The following is a 2500-nucleotide window of genomic DNA, read 5'->3' as shown; positions in this document are numbered from 1 at the left end:
TGGTCACATCACCAATTTTTATGCGACGTCACCAATTATGAAAGGGTAGACCGCTTTGAACACGTGACTTCTCGACTGGCTAGAATAGTGTTTAGCGCTCTGCACAGACACCCCAGACGGTCAGCAGGGAATACGTCGAAATGCATGTAAGTCATTATTTGATAATTTAGTATGGTTAAGCATGACTATGAATCATCATAACAACGTTTATAGGTCATAAAAGTCAAAAAGCATCATAGGTCCTCTTTAAAGTGCATAGGGGAGAGTGGCCTGAGTTGTGCCGGTGGGGAAGTTGTGCCACCCCTGTTTCTAGAAAACCATAGAAGACATTGGAAATGTGACCACATATTTAAGAAGAGCCATCCATTTGACTCATCCTGTAAAGAAGGGAGACACAAGGAATAAGCTATAAGCACATTTAAGCTCAAAAAACAGTTTTTTGCCTTTCAAAGTAAAATTTCCATGATCAAGGTTTTTTGATTATTGTGTCTGAACAATTATAGACACGTTTGAAAACATTTGACACGTATTTTAGTGCTTTAGTATGCTACACTTTGTGTCTATACAGTTAGCACGATGTCAGCCCTAAACTGCTGCATCATGCTTATTATCCAAATTTCTGGGGGTGGGGTGATTTGTGCGAAAGGGCCTAGGTGAGTTATAAGTAAGTAAGTAAGTAAGTAAGTAAGTAAGTAAGTAAAATGTATTTATAAAAGCACATTTATGACAGTTTGCACTGTCCAAAGTGCTGTACGTAGTGCATTCAGTAGGTAAACAATGTAGGTAAAATAACAATAACAAAAATAAAAGACATAAAGCCCAGACATCCACATATAAACAAAGATAGTAGTGCAGAGGTAAGATAGTTAATGGGGAGGAAAAACCAGGGTGTACAGATGGGTTTTGAGCCTTGATTTAAAGGCAGAAATGGAGGGGGAATCGCATATGCCAGGTGGCAGTTGGTTCTACAAGGGCGGAGCAGCTAGTGCAAAGTAAATTTCTGAGAGTTGTGCCATTGGCATGGCTGTTTACGCTGGTCACCAAAAGAAAGTGATTGTCTACAGTAGCTCAGAAGAGACTGACATCTCCATTCCACTTAACGACACCACTGATGAGAGTTCAGATGGCCAGAAAGATGATGATGGTGACTTTGTCATTGTGAGCTTTGCAGGTAAAACCACCTAGATCTGCTAGGCCTTGTTTAAGAAAATTGTCCTTCAATCTTTGTAGAAGCACGCAGTTAAGGTGCTGATAAAACTGAGCAACTGCCTTTCCTTTAAGCAACACTGCTGCCGCTGTGTGTGTTCGGACTTCTTTTGCATCAAAGCCTTTTAGATAATACAATTAGAGGTTTTAATTGAACGCTGTCCATGCGTCGGAGTTGATTGTAACTTACTCGGGTGAAAACAGAAACTAACGGAGGGAGGCGGAAGTTTCACAGTTCATTTCCTTTATAGTTTCGCAGTCAGTTTGGGGACCTGGCTCTGTGTATTCAAGCTCGAGACACAGCCTACTACAAACAGATCGCGGAACTTAGCCGTTCCCCTAGACAAGGTTAACGGGCAGGATATCCCTGACTATCATTTTTGTCCATCAAACCGCAGAGCTTTTCTGCACAGCGGCTCACTCCACCCGCTCACACTGCGCGGTCTCCCGTCGATTTTCACCGACACAGGGTTGCATTCGCTGCTTTGCACGGATTTCTTCCCAACTTGTCCCACAAAAAGAGTAGTTCTGATTGGATCTCTTCTCCATTCGTCCCGCCCTAACAGTTTCGTCTCGTTCCTATTCGTTCACTATAGTGTCCGTTATATTCGTCTCAGTCTTCGTCGTCATATCTGCCTTTTCATTTAGTTTTTATTTAGTTTACGTCCGTGAAAAATGTTTATTGACGAATATTTTTCGTCATAGTCTTAGTCTACGAAATTAACACTGCACCACACCGGGGGCAAGTTGTGCCACAATAAAACTTTTTTTCCGAAAGCTATATTTCTTAAACAGTTGATTTCAGATCCAAAGTTATTGTTGCCGGGGATGCACAACACCCTGAAATATATGTACATATTTGATCGGAGACTTTACTGTCAAGGCCTCACTTTAAAATCACTTTGAGTAAAAAGTGGCACATCTCACCCCACTCTCCCCTACAAACAAGTCGCAGAAACTCAAAAGTTATATAAATGAAATGTAATTAAATCCCTGTGTCTGTTTGTCTTCCTGTCTGTCTGCCTGTCTGTCTGCCTGTCTGTCTGTCTGTCTGTCTGCCTGTCTGTCTGTCTGTCTGTCTGTCTGTCTGTCTCTCTCAGTTTGTCCCTGAATCGGCTCGTTACAACGTTTCGGCGGGAAACGTCGAGGCTGCCATGGAAACGCTGCGACACATCGCGAAGATGAACGGAGCGAGTCTTCCTCCAGGACGACTGATGGAACCAGAGGAGGTGAGACAGGCTGTCTGTCTGTCTGTCTGTCTGTCTGTCTGTCTGTCTGTCTGTGTGTCTGTCTG

General features: G+C 42.8%; 1 protein-coding gene across 3 annotated transcripts in view; it reads left to right on the top strand.

Moving 5' to 3' along the window:
* Positions 1 to 2500, top strand: part of svopl (SVOP-like) — a 32977-nt gene that overhangs the window by 12748 nt on the left and 17729 nt on the right. For all 3 annotated transcript variants that reach the window (XM_080054704.1, XM_080054703.1, XM_080054705.1), the window contains one exon: positions 2307 to 2435. In XM_080054704.1, the coding sequence (XP_079910830.1) occupies positions 2307 to 2435 (129 nt within the window). The remainder of the gene's footprint in view (positions 1 to 2306; positions 2436 to 2500) is intronic.

The sequence above is a fragment of the Ammodytes marinus genome (assembly GCF_949987685.1).
Source record: "Ammodytes marinus genome assembly, contig: scaffold_36, whole genome shotgun sequence".
Taxonomy (NCBI): Eukaryota; Metazoa; Chordata; class Actinopteri; order Uranoscopiformes; family Ammodytidae; genus Ammodytes; species Ammodytes marinus.
Note: the sequence above shows the minus strand (reverse complement) of the source record. Positions and strands in the feature narration are given on the sequence as shown.